General features: G+C 34.6%; 2 protein-coding genes across 2 annotated transcripts in view; both read left to right on the top strand.

Moving 5' to 3' along the window:
• Positions 1-13,751, top strand: part of LOC113515652 (tolloid-like protein 1) — a gene marked incomplete at its 3' end in the record, with an annotated part of 106,644 nt that extends 92,893 nt beyond the window's left edge. Inside the window, 8 exon segments of the mRNA XM_052893334.1 lie at positions 4,685-4,888; positions 5,438-5,550; positions 6,461-6,609; positions 8,739-8,944; positions 10,506-10,678; positions 11,410-11,538; positions 12,776-13,002; positions 13,637-13,751. Of these exon segments, the coding sequence (XP_052749294.1) occupies positions 4,685-4,888; positions 5,438-5,550; positions 6,461-6,609; positions 8,739-8,944; positions 10,506-10,678; positions 11,410-11,538; positions 12,776-13,002; positions 13,637-13,751 (1,316 nt within the window).
• A 98-nt stretch (positions 13,752-13,849) lies between these two features.
• LOC113522090 (uncharacterized) lies at positions 13,850-15,305 on the top strand. The gene has a single exon (XM_052893361.1). It carries the CDS (start codon positions 14,226-14,228, stop codon positions 15,303-15,305), a length of 1,080 nt encoding a protein of 359 aa, XP_052749321.1. The 5' UTR covers positions 13,850-14,225.
• Positions 15,306-15,573: the final 268 nt, after the last annotated feature.

Below are 15,573 nucleotides of genomic sequence, written 5' to 3'. Positions count from 1 at the left end.
ATTTTGTTAGCTCTATATATATATATATATATATATATATATATTACTCTCACGAAATGAAATGCAATAAAAACCAAAGTAATTTGGGTTAGACAGCAATTAGCGGAATGGGGTGCTGATTGATCGATGCCAACTGATGGAAATTATAGCGTAGGAGCTGCAATTAACTCGACTTTATACACAATATTATATATTACTATACATTTTATAATTAACTAGTTTTTACCTGTTATTTCGTCTGTATGACCATGATATACTAATTGACCGGGATAGAACTAGCATATAATTATCTGCTTCCTAAATACTAACTCTTCTTATTCGTAAAAACTAAAACCTCTCATAAGCCTATTTTACTATTACGTTGATTATTAAATTTTATTAAAATAGAAATTTAACACAAAAGAAAGAGACAATAGTTAATTAAACAGTTCAATAGCTAATTAAACATTTCAATAAATAATTAAACAGTTCAATAGATAATTAAACAGTTTAGTAGCTAATTAAACAGTCCAATAGCTAATTAAATAGTTCAATAGCTAATTTAACTGTTCGATAGCTATTTTAACTGTTCAATAGCTAATTAAACAGTTCGATAGCTAATTTTACAGTTCAATAGCTAATTTAATAGTTCAATAGCTAATTTAATAGTTCAATAGCTAATTTAATAGTTCAATAGCTAATTTAATAGTTCAATAGCTAATTAAATAGTTCAATAGCTAATTAAATATTTTGTCCCACAAAAAACCGATATCCATTTTGACAAAACGAGTTATTTTGGTGTAATAATTAAACTATTAAACCGATTTTAATAAAATGTCTATGAGACCTGTAGAAATGTCTAAGGGATCTGTAAATATTTCCTTACAGAAAAAAAAGAATTTTTTAAATCGATATACAACTAACAGATTTAACAAACATACAATCAAATTGAGAATCTCATTTTTGAAGTCAGTTGAAAATTGGCTTGATGTTTTTATAAATAAGAGGATAAGTGTATACGAAATTTAATTCCAATTGGTTGATCCGTTAAGGCGCCCAAAAGTATTAAACAGACTCGCTTTCTATCATATTTATAATATTAGTAAGAAATGTAATGAAAGACCGACAGATGTTGTTATACTCGTTTATATTCGTAATAGTAGTGAGTAGATAGATAAGTAAGGTTTTTTATATACTACTAAGGTAGCAAACAAACATACGGCCCACCTGATGGTAAGCAGTTACCGTAGCCTATGAACACCTGCAATACTTGAGATTGCACGCGCGCGTTGTCGACCTTAAAGAAATCTCTATACCCTTTTTTTGGAGAACCCCATGCTGTAATCTTTTGGAAAAACAAAAAATAGTATCGTGAATAAAATTGGCGAAGTATTATAATTACGACTCCCATTAATGTAAAAGCTTTTTTTTATAATTTAAGACCTTTTACATGTAATCCTGGTATATAATTGTTTTAAACTCTAGCATTACTCTTTGATGTTATAGCGTTTAATGTCTGATCGTGAGAATTAATGATTTCAGAGAATTTTCCATAATTGTGTTTATTAATAATAAATATAATAACAATATCCGCTTACCATTAGAAAAAAAAACATTTCTGCCCATAAGCGACATTTATCACTTTTCATCAAGTGGACAATCAGCTTGTTTGTTCAGCCATTTCACGTCACAAAAAAATAACATATAAAATTCAAACCAGTGATTTGTAAAATACAATTTACAAAATTTACAAAGCACATAGGCTATGTAAATAAACAAATAAATTGCCTATTATTACCTCATGCTTACAATTTCAATGGAGTTTTCCGATGAACGTCTACCAATTTTGTATTTATCTTTTTGTCTTCAAAGAGCGATTCTGCTCTTCTCCCCTGTTATTCAATAAAGAGCACCTTTCACTCAAAATAAAGGCATCGCAAGCAATAAGTTTCCACTTCGATTCGTTTCGTTAGTGGCCAGCCAGTTCTGTTCGGTGCAAACTTTCCTGTGTAAATAGAGCTCTGCTTTGTGCAATTTTTCTTCAAAGTCGTTTCTGTTTTCACGGCCTATGGGAGAACTGGAAGGTCAAGTTTGACTGGTGAGTTAGCAGAGGCAATCGTAAATTCCTACCGGCCACTATAAGCTTAGTTTACGATTGCCAGTATTGAACAGCCATTAATCTAGCAAGAAACAGAAATAAAGTCACAAATCAGCGCAATAGTTTCTGAAATGAAATCACGCTCGCTCTTCGACAAGAACCCGCTTGTAAAGTTTCCGGGGTATCGTGTCACGGTAACTTTAAGCGGTCTGTAAGTCGGTATACGTATTATGGATAATTCCGAGTTCTGTTAACTTTCGGACGATATTCAAAGTTGTAAAACTTGTTTCTCGATATTTGAGATTATCATGAATTTCGATCGGATTTTCGACCGAGTGCAAAAAATAAAGAGGACAATTCTATGCGTTTGTTGAATATATGATATTTTCGTTGATTCTGATGATTCTTTTTTGCAATCATAAAGTTTTACTCCCGTATTGGTGTCATGTATATATTTTATCGCAATTAAAATAGATTTTTTATGGAGAGAAATTCAAAGAATTACTTATAAATTATGAAAATAATATTGAATAAAAACTGTCTTATGTCGAGCAACCCCGAAATTAAATTCTTGAGTGAAATTAATACTTTTCAAGTTTTTCTACATAGCTTAATTTATAAAATATGGTATAAAATATGGTATAAAATTTACTAAATAAAAAAAAATATATTAAAATGTATTATATATAAAAAGAACATAAATACATCATCATCATCATCATAATAACAGCCGTTAACTATCCACTGCTGAACATTCAGAATTGCTATTCTCACCGTTTTTCTCAACTATCATAAAATTTACTCAAAAAATCCCCCATCATATATAATATTAACTACTGACGTTGTAGTAATAGGCCTTTGGTGATGTTTTAAGAGGACTGTTGCCTATCCCTCGACAATCAAGCTCCCTTAGTCACTTCTTACGACACCCACGGGAAAAGAAGGGGTGGCCCATTCTATACCGGGACCACACGGCGACCTACACTAATGCACACGAGAAAATATGCTTGACATGCGTAACAGTTAAATATGAAAAAAAATATCCGCTTAATTAACAGTACTTCGAATTGCTATTACAGAAATAATGTTATTTCGCCCACATCGTGTTTGTGCGTGGGTGTGTTAGACATCTAATACACCCACACAAATCACAGTTTCAGTCACAATTTTTGTATAAATTAGTATCTAAAAGTACTAAGGCAATTAAGATTTATCCCTGTTTTAATGAAATTCATCTTTTTAATTGGTTTACACGGTGTTAATCAAAAGTTTTTTTTTTTTTAATTTTCCTCATTTTACAGTCTAGGTGTTTCTGTAACTTAGTACATGTAATTAAGGTTAAAAAAAAAAAACAACATTTTCATATCTTATTTATATGAAGGTGTACGAAATTCTAGCAGAAACTAAATTCTGTGTCCAATCCATGAGCAGGATCAGTCCAAATGACAGGTAAACTTAACATATCCCGTCGAATAGAATAGAATAGAATAGAATTTTATCCTGCTTTGTCAGCATATTACAAACTTTTCTAACTTCTCTTTACAATCGTCATCGTTCTATATTTTTATTTCATCATATCAGCCTTTAATTGTCCACTGCTAAACATAAGCCTCCCTTGGGGGGGGGGGGGGTTTGCCAGTAGTTGCTACGCTTGGCAGGCGGATTGGCAACCGCAGTCAGGCTTTAGAGATAATTTAAGAGAGACGCTGCTGCCCATCCCTCGCCGTTCCTTAGTCGATTCTTACGACACCCTCGAGATAGAAAGGAGTGGCCTAATCTGTCGGGACCACACGATCATATTTTTATTTATTTATTTTTTATTGACCACAATACAAAAAAAAATTTTCGATACAAAAGGTGAATTTAGTGTCTTATAGCATTCTCTCCCGGCTAACATTTGGAAAAACAGAAATGTAATTATGCGGTGAAAAATATTGAAAATGTGCAATAAAAGACAAATGTCGATTAAATCAGTCGACTAAATCAGAATACTAAATCAGAACAACACAGAAATTGGTCAATCTGTTTGGAACAAAAATTAAAAAGAGTGCCTATCTGCAATATGTTTTAAAACCACGGACTCACTAATAAAACTAACTTACTAACATAAGCTTAGGGGGGAAAGGAATTGTTAGTAATGGATACTGAGAATCCTATTGTTAGCAATATACCCAACCAGGTCGACCTCCTCGCGGTTCTCCCTGGAAACTATCATGGTTAATTCCTGATGAATTCATCATGATGGACTAACTGGCCTGTTTTCATTCTCATCTATCACCCTTCACTGGTGCAGGCGGGGTTACCATACCATTTTCACCCATAAAAAAAAACATAAGCTTAGGATTCATTATACTTTTTATGTTGAGAATTAAAACGTATTTCACCTAATTCAAAATTACATGGTACAGAGGTATAATACTTGAATGGAATGGAATAGCAACGCATGAGAGTTATCATGGGCGACACGGTACGAGTACTCGGATATTCTGTTATGTCCATTATACTTTTCGTGCCTATATGCGGCGATTATCATTACTATTATTGCAAAAATCACTGGCACCTAATTTTCGACTTACAAAATTCTAATATACTAATTTCTTTCCACAGAAATAGACATCCACAAATCCGAAGAGTGCCGTTCTGAGTGGGTGGAAGTAAGGGACGGTTACATGCCCGACGCCCCGGTCCTTGGTCGCATTTGTGGCTCTGGGAAGGGCCCCATGATGCGCTCCAGTGGTTCACGCCTCACTGTTGTCTACCAGCCTGGGCTGAAAGTCAAGCCACATAGAGGGTTTAGGGCACATTATGAAGGTAAACTTACTGACAATTTCATATTACGTGTCTAAATTACTAAAATAATTTTCTATTATGTTTAGACGGAATTTATTTTTTTAGTATTTTTTTATTCATTTTATATACTTAGTTAAGATTAATCATCATTATTTAATTTATTTGTACACTGCTGAACATAAGCCTCCCCCTTGGGGGGTTTTGCCAGTAATTGCCATGATTGGCAAGCGGATTGGCAATCACAGCAGGCTTTAGAGATATTTTAAGAGGGACGCTGCTGCCCATCCCTCGCTTTCCCTTAGTCGACTTTTACGATACCCATTATTAATAATAAAATAAAAAATAAATATAATAAATAAAATATAAATATACGACGGCATAGTTAAATATACTTAATTATAAATAAACAGTTTTGATTCCAGCGACCGAATATAATTAAACTCATTCTGTTTAGAAATTGTATCTCCATACAATTGCATCTTATTATGTCATAACGGTAAAATCGTACGATATCATATCGTGGCGTGGTACGGTAAATTTTAAAAGCGATCTATTTATTTTTTATATCAGCGGTATGCGGTGGAGATATTGAGGTGGACAGCAGCGGACATTTGGAATCGCCGAATTACCCAGACGATTACCAACCGAATAAACTTTGCATTTGGAGACTCTCAGTACCGCAAGTAAGTGTTTTTTTTTTTTTATTTTTAAAATATTGAATAATAACAATGATAATAAAAATAAACTATCTATAAATCTACATCATCATCTTCCTACCCTTATTCCAATCATTTGGGGTCGGCGTAATATGATTTTATCCATATTACAAAAAGATTTGGTTTTTAGTTTTACGACCGGCCGCCTGCCTATCTATAAATCTACATATAACTTGCTAATTATTGTCATCCTTCTGTATTTATCTACTGCTTTATGGAAATCTATAAAATCCTTTTTGTACATATTAAAACAACGATAGAAGAAATTATTACGTGTTTAATTATTTTCAACCGACTTCAAAAAATGGAGGTTCTGAATTCGGATGTTTTTTATGTCAGTTACCTTGTAACTTCATCAATTCTAAACCGATTAGAAAAATTCTTTTTTTTATCTCAAAAGATTGATTACAGATTGGTTCCGTAAAAATTTTATTTCAAATTCAAACTATTGTCTAACAGTCTAGTTTTAAATTAAAATAACTGGGGTTTGTCACAATTAAAGTCTGTTTTTTTTTTGGGGGACACAATTTTTAAATAATAAATCAACAATCAATAAATACATCAATGGTGTAAAAAGAGTACCATGGATAACAAAGAATACTATTTTGCCCATGATACCCCTCATGCATTGTCATTTCTAAGGGCTAAGGTGTTACGCCTCTGTGCCCTATAATTTTACTGTCATATCCCACCGATCAAACCGAAACACAACTGCTTCATTGCAGAAACACGAATGGAACAGAGGTAACCAAACAAACGACTTTTGTACAGTCTCCCTCTAGTATTTCCTGATTTTGTAAAAAAAATATACTTAAGTAAAATTTGGTAATAACCCGAATAAATTTATTATTTTAGTAAAATATAATTTTTTCCTCAGGACTACCAAGTGGCTTTAAGATTCCATTCGTTCGAAGTGGAGAATCATGATACATGTTCGTACGATAAAGTGAAAGTAAGAGATGGTGACTCAATGGATAGTCCACTTATAGGAATGTTCTGTGGACACAAGATACCACCCGATATCAGGTATATTATATTTTTTCCTTTTTCAATCGACTTCAAAAAGTATTTTTTATGTTTGTTACCTCATGACTCCGTCGGTTATAAATCGATTTGGAATTTTTTTTTTATTTGAATGAATGAATGAGTATACTTTATTTGCATTATACAATATAGGAAATAAGCAAGACAATTTACAAACACAACGATACAATTATATAAGTACAGTAAGGTATTTGTAAGATATATAACGTAGTGTATGATATAAAACGCTTCTCTGAATGTAAATATAAATAATTTTCTGTATAAAAATAAGTAAATAAATATCTAAAAACTTATTTTTATAACATACATAATATGTGCAACATTACGAAGTCAAGATTCTTAAATTCGAAAGGAATAACAAAAAGGATTATTTTCCCTTACTTACATTTAAATTTAGATAAAATAAAGTCTGTCTTTATAACTTCTTTTACTTAACATAATAAGAAAGAGACTAGACGGATTAACCGTATTCTTATTTGCTTTAAGGATTTGCATTACTTTTTAGACGTCTTTACATTGTGAATTTATAATAGATCCTTCAGATGCACAAAGACTTATCTTGCATTAAAATTGCGCTTTTTAATAGCTTTACAAAGTCACATTTTATATATACTAATATTATCCGCATATGTACAAAATATAACAATGTACGTAAGGACCTTGATATTTTCCAACAATCCTTCCAATGTTACATTAAGGCTGCCAATTTATTACTTTAAATCTATAGTCGCTGTGGGCGACAAAGGAAACAAGGAATGGAAATTGGAAATAAGTATATAATAGTCAAAGGAACTTAGAAGACTAGGGCCGTAAAAGAAAGCCAAAAGGAAACAATAGATATGCGTGTCAATTTCGAATTTGGTAAATAATAATATATAGCTATAAATAATATATGTGGCATGTACTCCACAGTCGCTATTCTTTTAATGTTTATAATATTGAATGTTATGCAGAACAGTTATTAGACTATTTTACTATATATATTTTCTAGATTATATGTATTTTATTAAAATTATTTTACTTATGTATTAATTTGTACTTTGTTACTTTGCTATAAATAAATAAATTATAAAGGGGAAGGATTTATTTACTTTTTTATTTGTATATTTGTATTGGATAAAGAAAAAAACACCTCAACCGATTTTAAAAATTATGTCAGCTGTAGAAAGCTGCATTATTTTATTATTATTTGTATTTTAAGTAAAAATTTGTTATTTTTTTTTATTTTCAATCGACTTTGAAAAAAATTTAGTTCTCAATTCATTTGCATTTTTTTTATGTTTGTTACCTCATAACTCCGTCAGTTCAAGTATTTTTTTTTTTGTGGGACACAATTTTCAATTATTGATTCACAACTTTTTTATATCATAACATATTCAACCTATTACATGGGTAGATTAACATACGACTGATTTTAACTTCACCATGAACAATTATAATATGCAGCAACTTCAAGCGGTTTAATTACCATAGCAACATAAGTGGCACAATTACCACTTGTGATAGTTTCAATTTGTTTATACAAAAGTCGATTGCTTGGATACTTCTGTCCCATTCGTGTTTCAACCGTGAAGCAGTTGTGTTTGCATGGCTGTGTTTCGGTTTGAAGGGTGGGATATGGCGTGAATAAACTGGGTACCGAGGAATAACACTTAAGTCCTCAGGAATGGCAACGCGTGAAGGATATCATGGGCGACACAGTACACTCTGTTATGTCTATGGTACTGTTCATGTGTATAGGCGACGATTAGCAATTCCTATCAGGGCTGTCAGCTTGATTGCCATTGTATATTAAATAAAAAAAAAATCAAGCGATAATAATCAGCATCATTATCATATCAGCCTTTAATAGTCCACTGCTGGACATAAGCCTCCCCCTTTTGGGGTAGTTGCCTTGCTTGGCAGGCGGATTAGCAACCGCAGTCAAGCTTTAGACACATTTTAAGAAGGACGCTGCTGCCCAACCCTTGCCCTTAGTCGGCTTTTGCAACACCCATGGTAAAGGAAGAGGTGGTCTGTTCTATGCCGGGACCACACAGCCAACAATAATAATGTATAATATTAAATTAATGTGGCATTGATCCTTCATGATATTCCTTTACATTTTGCAGATCAACCTCAAACAAATTACTAGTGATCTTCGAATCAGACAGTACGGTACAGAAAGCAGGTTTTTCCGCAACCTTCATGAAAGAATTTGATGAATGCGCATCAATAGAACACGGTTGCAGTCACTCCTGCGTTAACACATTGGGTGGATATGAATGCGCTTGCGATATTGGATACGAGTTGCATTCTGATGGCAAGAAATGTGAAAGTAAGTTTTTTTTTTTCATAATACCACAATATGTGACAAATCTGTCTTAAGCGAACACAGAGATAATGAAGTCTATAAATATGACCGACGGAAAAGAGAATGAAAACCTTCTGAAAGTAAAAACTCTCGACCACTCTGGACTACGTTCATTATCATTTCAACCGGTAATTGTTCATTGCTGAACATGGGCCTTCCCCACAAGGGGAGTTTTGCCAGTAATTGTCATACTTAACAGACAGGTTGGCAACCGCAGTTAGGCTTTTAGGGATGTTTTAAGAGGGACGCTGCTGCTCATCCCTCTACCATAAAGTTACTTTAGTCGCCTCTTACACCCACAAGAAAGGAACGGGTAGAACCACTGGACTACATTATGCCATAGTTATTATTTTTACAGGATAAAAAGTTGAATACCTCGGACATTCTTCATCCTAAAGTTTATAACTTTCTAAAAGCTTTCTGATTCTCTTGTACCAAACACTCCACTCGTTTGCAATACTAGGGACGTAAATAACTTTAGATATTGTAAAAATTGAATATTCATTTCACGGCATTTTTTTTTTGTTTTAATACTTGAACAGTTGCCAACAGAAGTTGAAAATTTCGCTCTCATTATAATACACTCGTTTGTGAGTGATATTGAATTTCTGTAACTGACCGAAACTTGAATACCACATCTTGAAGTTTACTCAAAAGTTTGACATTCTATGTTAATTGAATCGTCACAAAATTAAGAATAACACAAAAGAATTGAACATTTTATTATTGTTTATGAAAATCCTCTAGTTCTCTTTGCTTATGCTGTCTTAAATATAATTAAAAAAAAACCATCAGCTACGACATTTCCACATAGTACAATAAAATATACTCTTTAAAAAAAGTATCCTGATAGAAATCTCTTACATGTTTTTGTCTTTGCTCTCTAAGTATCAATTACAATAGTTTCACCCAGACTGTCCACGTTCATTTTTCTTCTATCTCTTCGTCTCTTGTATCTATCCATTTCAAACTCATATATTTTTTTTTTATATTACATTTTTTACCAGTTCTAATATTATAAAAAATTTGTTTGTTACCTCTTAGCATCTTAACGCTTTCAACTTTTTGCCATGAAATTTTACATAAGTACACGTATTATTTGGGATGGAGAACTGTATGGAGTACTGTTGATTCAGGTCAACAGATAAATCCCGCTTACGAGAATAAAATTCTGGATATAAACTAATGCATAAATAACCTTTTTTTTTTATACCACTGAGGTGGCAAACAAGCATACGACCCACCTGATAGTAAGCGGTTACCGTATCCTATGAACGCCTGCAATACCAGAGGCATTATGCGCGCGTTGACGACCCTGCATAACCTTTAATCCCTCATAATATATCGTAGGAAATCAGTAGATGCAGGTGGCTCAGGATCATTCCTTATGGCAGTCTATGAGAGAGGCCTATGTTCAACAGTCGACAGAGAATGATGATAAATCTCTTACATAACATTTACTGACTTCCTCGTAAGACTCACTTCTTATGTATATGATATTGACGATTCAATATTAAATTTTAAGATGCATGCGGAGGAGCTCTGTACGGTCCAAATGGCACGATAACATCACCATCGTTCCCGGACCTATATCCGCCGTCTAAGAATTGCCTTTGGGAGATCGTGGCTCCACCACAGCACAGAATCACATTGAACTTCACCCATTTCGACTTAGAAGGCAACAGCATGTATCAACAGGTCAGATATATTAAGTTTTGGTTAAATGCCTCATGTTGTGTATATATATATATTTTTAATTACATTACACTTCTATAATTACTATATTTCACTACTATATATCACTAAAATTTCAATCAAATCCTAAAAAAACTTAATTAAGGTGGTTGGTTACTAAATAACATGACACTTAGAGACTTGTGGTTTATGTTGATTACTTTGTAATTAAAGATATTTTGAGGTAAAATTTCTAAATTGTCGAGTGATTTTTATTATTGTGTATGATAGTGAAGTAATAGATAATACGTGATCTTTTCCTAAATGAATTATAACCCACACAATTACAATGTTTCTTGCTAATATATCTTTTTTACAAAGTTGTACAATACAAGAGAAGAATAACGAAAATTACGATAAATTATTACTATGTTGATAGAAAATATATAAAAGCACTCGCCAATTTAGAAGTTTAGCCTCAAATTATTATAAAATAATCAACAGTAACTATAGGTCTCGATTCTAAATAGTAGCTGCTCTATTTGTTTTGTCTTTTATACTTCTTTCCTGAACTCTATCTTAAGCCATCTTGCTAGCCATCTATGCCAGTATTGTAATATTGTTTAAAATCTTCCATGATACGTTAGTCTTAATATGTATGATGGTAATTAAACAACCATCATCACAACCACATATAAATAAATAGATACTCTTTGTTGTCTATTATTTTGCATTTATATAATGGCAATTTTCAGGAATGCGAGTATGACAGTGTAACGGTTCATTCCAAGTTAGGAGCAGACGTGTTAAGAAGACACGGAGCTTTCTGTGGCAACGCATTACCGCCACCTGTTACATCGGACGGCTCAGTTTTAAGAGTTCAGGTATACTTCCAGTACCATTTTATCATCATCATCATTTTAAGCATTTATTTATTTAAACTTTGGTGACCAATAAAATTCAGAAGGAAATGGATAAACTTGGAGCCTTTGAAATGTGGTGCTGGAGAAGGATGGAGAAAATTAGCTGGAGGGATCGAATTAGCACTGAGGAGGTCCTGCTTAGGACAAAAAGGAAAAACGACAAATTATTAGAACTATTGAGGATAAAAGGGGAAAAATGTTAGGACACTTGATATGACACGACGAACTTATGAACATTATAATAGAAGGTAAGATAGAAGGAAGAAGGGGGAGAGGGAGACCGAGACATAGTTACATCAGGCAGATCAAGGAAGGAGTTGGTGTCATGTCGTATCAAGAGGTGAAGAGACTCGCTGAAAATCGTAGCTCCACCGACAAGAGCGCAGCTCTTAAATAGGATAGATGGATAGATAGACCAATAAAATGTGGTACGAAAGGCGGACATAATGCTATAGATATTCTTTACTAGTCGACCTACAGTAATTTTAACCATTCACAGTCCGCTGCTGAATATATATCTTCCTCATAAACTGTCTTGGGAATCTACTGACTCTCTACATCAGATTCGTCATCACTCTTTCTAGCTAAGGCATCAAATTTTTTTTATGTCCTTATCTTAGCCAAGTTCTAAATCTATCTCATTCATATTTTTGCCAAATATACCTCAGATCATACTCTCCATACTGTTGGATATAATAATTTGAATTACTAATTTTACCATATGCAACTTACAATGGCAAACAAGCTGCTAATCCTCTTGATGGAGTGGTAACTGTACGTATAGTTACCCTACGAACGTCCATGTGTTGTCCCTACGAACAACACATGGACATAATATACTATGACGCCTCATGCATTGCCATAACTAAGATATTGTTTTTCTACCTTATAATTTCACTGCCATAACCTTTAAACCGAAACACAACCATGCAACCACATCCGCTCGGGGGAAAGAGCTCGTTAGTAATAGGATTTGTTAAATCCATTTTTAATGCCCATTGCTAGCAACATATACTATGAGGTTAATTCTTGTTGAACTAGTTACGATACACCACCTATCATCCCTATCATCCCTCACTGGTTCTCCGCCAACGTATACCAAAAGTACGGGCGAGATTACCATTCTATTTTCACCTATAAAAAAAACCACACCTGCTTTGCACCATTTACATGGTAGAATTGTAAATATTCTTTGCAGTTCACATCTGACGCGTCAGTTCACCGATCGGGCTTCGCAGCAGTGTACTATATCGATGTAGACGAATGTGCGGACAACAATGGCGGATGCCAGCACGAATGCCACAACACCCTGGGAGGATACGAGTGCGCCTGCCACAGTGGGTTCACCCTACACCCGAATAAACACGACTGCAAGGAAGGCGGTTGTAAGCATGATGTTACACAACCGCATGGCACCATTGTAAGGTGAGTACATAAGGTGGTTTGGCTTTTGCTTCTCTTTCCGACGGTCGCTGGTTCGATTCCTGTATAATACAAAAAAATTATTTATGAATGTATCTATTTATATTGAAGATGGCTTCTATGGCTTGTATGTATATCATGTGGTCCCGGCATAGAATGGGCCACCCTTCCTTTCCGTTGGTATAGTAAGAAGCGATTAAGGGAACATAATAATGGAGAGGTGGGCGGCAACATCCTTCTTAAAACAACTAACTAACTACGGTTGTCAAACCGCCTGCAAAGAATAGCAAGTACTGACAAAAATCTCATTATGGGGAAAGTCTATCTAAAAAAAAGCGTAGTAATGCGGACTACCTGTCCCATTGCTAGCAGTATATCCTATCAGGTCGACCTCCACCTGCTCCCCACTGGAAAACATCGCGCTGAATTCCAGGTGTATTTGTCACGATGGTCTAACTGACCTGCATTTTCATTCTCACCTATCATCTCTCAATTGTACCCCGCCAGTGTATACCGCTAACGCAGACAGCGTTACTATTTTATTATCATCCATTAAAAAAAATATTAGTATAGATAGTACAGATATAGCATAGAATCTGTACTAGTATTTATTGAATGTCTTCTTTTCTAAACACAGCCCAAACTATCCGGATTTGTACCCGTCAAGGAAAGACTGCGTGTGGCAGTTCTCGACTACACCAGGTCACCGTATCAAGCTCATATTCAACGTGTTTGAACTAGAACCACATCAGGTATGATTTAGTATTTCTATACTAAATATAATTTATAGTTAATAACATCGTTTAATTTTTAATGTATAAAATATACTTTTAAATGTGTGAGTGTGAGTCATAGAACGGCCTATAGTACGTACGCGTTTGTTTGTATTCCTGGTTATAAAATAGTTTTTGTGATCTAAAGTTTGATATTTTGGTTGAAACGTATATCAAAACATTAATTACAACACGTTCTTTAATTATTTTGAACACAAATTATATAATTTCTAATAATTTACAAGATATTAACGTGACAAGTGATTGAGTATCAGTTAAATTTCAAACTACCCATTGTGCAATTAAGTAAACATCAAGCACGACCCGGCGAGTTACGCGTGACTCATCCTTGCGGACAAGTCGCTGGGCTCTGTACAACGAAATCACGTAACAAGCGACAATTATCGACTTTCATCGCTTTCCTGTCGCTACGATCATAGTACAGGTTGCAATATGCCGAGGACCGGAGGCAACGTTACGTGCGCCGCTTGCCCAGAGGTAATTCGAGATGACGATTTCATCATATGCAGAGTGGAGCGCTGTCACAAAAAATTTCATTTACTATGTACTAATGCCACAAATCTGCCGCTGGAATCAGTAAAGTCATGGATCTGCCCTGACTGCAAGGCTATTACAAAAAGAGGCGGAGATAACTCCTCGACCCCGGTACGCTCCACTGCATCTCCAAGTAACGTCACCATCCGCAAGGCAACGCGTAGAAACGGTGACCAATCAAACGACGATGATACATATTCAATAGTTAACGAAATGCGTCTCCTTCGGGAAACGATGACAGAGTTTAAAAATGAATTGTCGGAAGTGGTTGCCGCCGTGGCTCGTTGCCACCTTCGCTTGGATGATATTGTCGACAAGCTTACTAACACAGAAGCCCGTCTACAGTCACTAGAGGATAGTCAAAGGGAATGTGACCAACTAAAACAAACGGTTGAGCAGTTGCAACGGCAATTAGACATTCAAGCGCAATCGTCTCTTGGTAATGAGGTCGAAATTATCGGACTAGAAGAAGTCAACAATGAAAATCCTTATCATCTGACTCTAGTCACTGCCTCAAAAATTGGAATACACATGACAGAGGGTGACATAGATAGCGTTGCTCGAACCGGATTTCGCCGTACTAACGGAGATGGGAAAGAAAATAAAATTCCACGTCCACTTGTAGTCCGTTTTACTCGCAAGGCGATACGAGAGGACTTTCTGAGGGCCGCCAAATCACGTCGTGATTTGAATAGTAAGGACATCGTTTTGAATAGTCCTGAGCGGAAAATATTTATAAATGAGCGCCTTACTAGAGCCAATCGACAGTTATTTCGCGATGCCAGAATACGTGCAAAGGAGGCTGATTTCAAATACTGTTGGACAAGGAATGGTTCAATATATGTTCGCAAACGTACAGGTAAACCTGCTGTCTATATTGCTTCTTACGATGACCTGCTTTGCAAGTGCCCAGTCAACCTGCGGGCAAAAGAAACCGCTATCGCTACTGCCGATGAGTTTACAGCCAAACTCTATTAAGTCTGCTGTGCTTGTGCGGAATGCTTGTCGCGCATATGTATCATTGTGCTTTTGTTCAGTATGCTTTATGTTTTTACATTGGAAACTATTTAATATTATCAGAGTAATACTATTGCTAGAATTGTGTTGCATGTATTTGCTTTTGCTGATTTTTTATAATATTTGTAACCATAGCTTCATTATTAATTATCTACTCACCAATATTCGCTATTGTAAATGTAATGTTATAGCTCACACTCAAATACTCATTCAAAAATCTTACACACAA

Source organism: Galleria mellonella, unplaced genomic scaffold (assembly GCF_026898425.1).
Source record: "Galleria mellonella isolate WM207_F2 unplaced genomic scaffold, CSIRO_AGI_GalMel_v1 utg173, whole genome shotgun sequence".
In the NCBI taxonomy this organism is placed as follows: Eukaryota; Metazoa; Arthropoda; class Insecta; order Lepidoptera; family Pyralidae; genus Galleria; species Galleria mellonella.
The sequence above is the reverse complement of the archived record's forward strand: the minus strand, read 5'-3'. Positions and strand labels throughout refer to the sequence as shown.

What these genes read in the sequence shown, in the direction of transcription:
- LOC113522090 (XM_052893361.1), top strand. Translation starts at nt 14,226, where the DNA reads ATGCCGAGGACCGGAGGCAACGTTACGTGCGCCGCTTGCCCAGAGGTA.